The sequence below is a fragment of the Atta cephalotes genome (genome assembly GCF_000143395.1).
Source record: "Atta cephalotes unplaced genomic scaffold scaffold00043, whole genome shotgun sequence".
NCBI classification, from domain to species: Eukaryota; Metazoa; Arthropoda; class Insecta; order Hymenoptera; family Formicidae; genus Atta; species Atta cephalotes.
The window spans coordinates 1,226,750-1,228,561 of record NW_012130107.1 but is presented as its reverse complement, the minus strand read 5'-3'; the positions used below and the strand labels follow the sequence as shown (position 1 = coordinate 1,228,561).

General features: G+C 31.3%; 1 protein-coding gene across 1 annotated transcript in view; it reads right to left on the bottom strand.

The window, feature by feature from the left end:
• The window catches only part of LOC105622341 (multiple C2 and transmembrane domain-containing protein 1), a 20,009-nt gene extending 18,441 nt beyond the window's left edge, over positions 1-1,568 (bottom strand). The window contains exon 1 of the mRNA XM_012203760.1: positions 1,511-1,568. Within this exon, the coding sequence (XP_012059150.1) occupies positions 1,511-1,568 (58 nt within the window). The remainder of the gene's footprint in view (positions 1-1,510) is intronic.
• Between the last annotated feature and the right edge of the window lie 244 nt (positions 1,569-1,812).

Below are 1,812 nucleotides of genomic sequence, written 5' to 3'. Positions count from 1 at the left end.
AGCGTGTGCGTGCGTGCGTGTGCGTGAGCGTGTGCGTGCGTGCGTGTGCGTGCGTGTGCGTGCGCGCGCGCGCGCGTTTTATATATACACATACATATATATTTAACATCCAAGTTTAGAATTAATTTTTCTACTTCGCATATTTAAAAAATATGGAAAAATTTTTTACTTACGATTTATTTATTTATCTGTATATTGTAATTTATAACTTATATTCTATCGATTTTATTTCAACTTAATAAAGAAAACGCTTGTATAACAAGTATTTTCCACTCATAACCAAACTGAAAGCATGTCAATGTAACAGAGCGGAAACCGAACAAGCTTGGACTCGGAATATAAGAAAAAATACATAATGCTTTTAGAAGAATTACAAGGGAAGTACATTATATGTACTTATATGTAAGCATATCGATCCGTCTGTATTATTAAACATAGTAATACGCATCACAATGTCTTTAAAAGGCTCAGTATATACTTTCTATTATATTCTGAGAACGATGATGTGTCGTGCAATCGATATAAATTTCCGACTCTTATAACAGCTAGCTGAGTATTTATTTATTAAGGAATACTCTATTTTTTTTAAAGAATTAAAAATTATTACATCTAAATTAAATTGTTTTATTAACTTTTTTAGACTTGCAAAAAGTAATTATTGCATCAACAAGAAACAAAAATACAATTATAAGACTTTAATATGAATTTAAAGTACAGAACACTCAACATGACCGTAATTTTAATTAATTTTTCTGTTAATTTTACAGTCGAGTTTTTGTTAGCAGAAATATCATGCTACGCGACATGTACTCATACACTCTACATGTGTATTCTGGAATTCCGGAAATGTATAAGGCAAATGCATTCGTCGTTTATTGGATTTTGTCTTCCTTCCACCGGAAATCATCTTAACAAGCTAATGTATCGCGGAAATCAATCTGATACTTCAGTTATCTAGCTAGAATATTGCATCTGTCGATCATGTATCAGGAATAGGAGGAATCCAATAATTATTTTATCAAACGTTGAGAAAATTGTTGGTTACAATTTTTACAGTAATAATATTGTAGTATTTGCAGTATATAATGTATTGTTTCATAGATTATCCAGACAAGTAAGAAATGTTTCGGTATCGCTAAATAAATTATTCAAATTATTTAGAAAAAGAAACATAATAAGAGAGTTAATATCCAGCTTTTATTAAGCTTTTAGGAAATTACATTAAACGTTAATTATTCTTGAGTTTATTAGATATGAGTTTATTGGATGTGTTTATTAGATATGAGGTTATTGGATGAGTTTATTAGATAACGTTTTATATTTTATTATTAATTTTTGAAATTACTTTTTTAGTAACTTAAAGAATCCAATAATTCTTGTAAATTTAAAAAACTATTTAAAAAATGGGACAATTACCAACTGTTCCCAGCCATTACAATAATTATTCTTATCAATCGTTTTCGCAAAAATAAGGTTTATTTCAATTTCGTAATATTGCAATATTACTTACTCGTAGGTATTGGCTCACTGTCCTCCGATCCAGCGAGTAACTCCACACTTTTGCTCATCTTATCCTCCAAAAACGCGAATTAGTTCTCGAGACCGTTGCTTGCAAGGCTTTAGTCTCTTCTTGAAGTGCACCAACCCGCCGCATTCCGATAGCATGTTTCCGCCGATGGATTAATAAGACCCCACAGCGTCGACCAACTGGCACATATTCCGACTTTGCAATGTCCACACGATTTCCGACGATGTCAATGACTTCTGCAGCATCATAATCAATGTTTTTCTTTTTTTCTTGTAAATATTGAT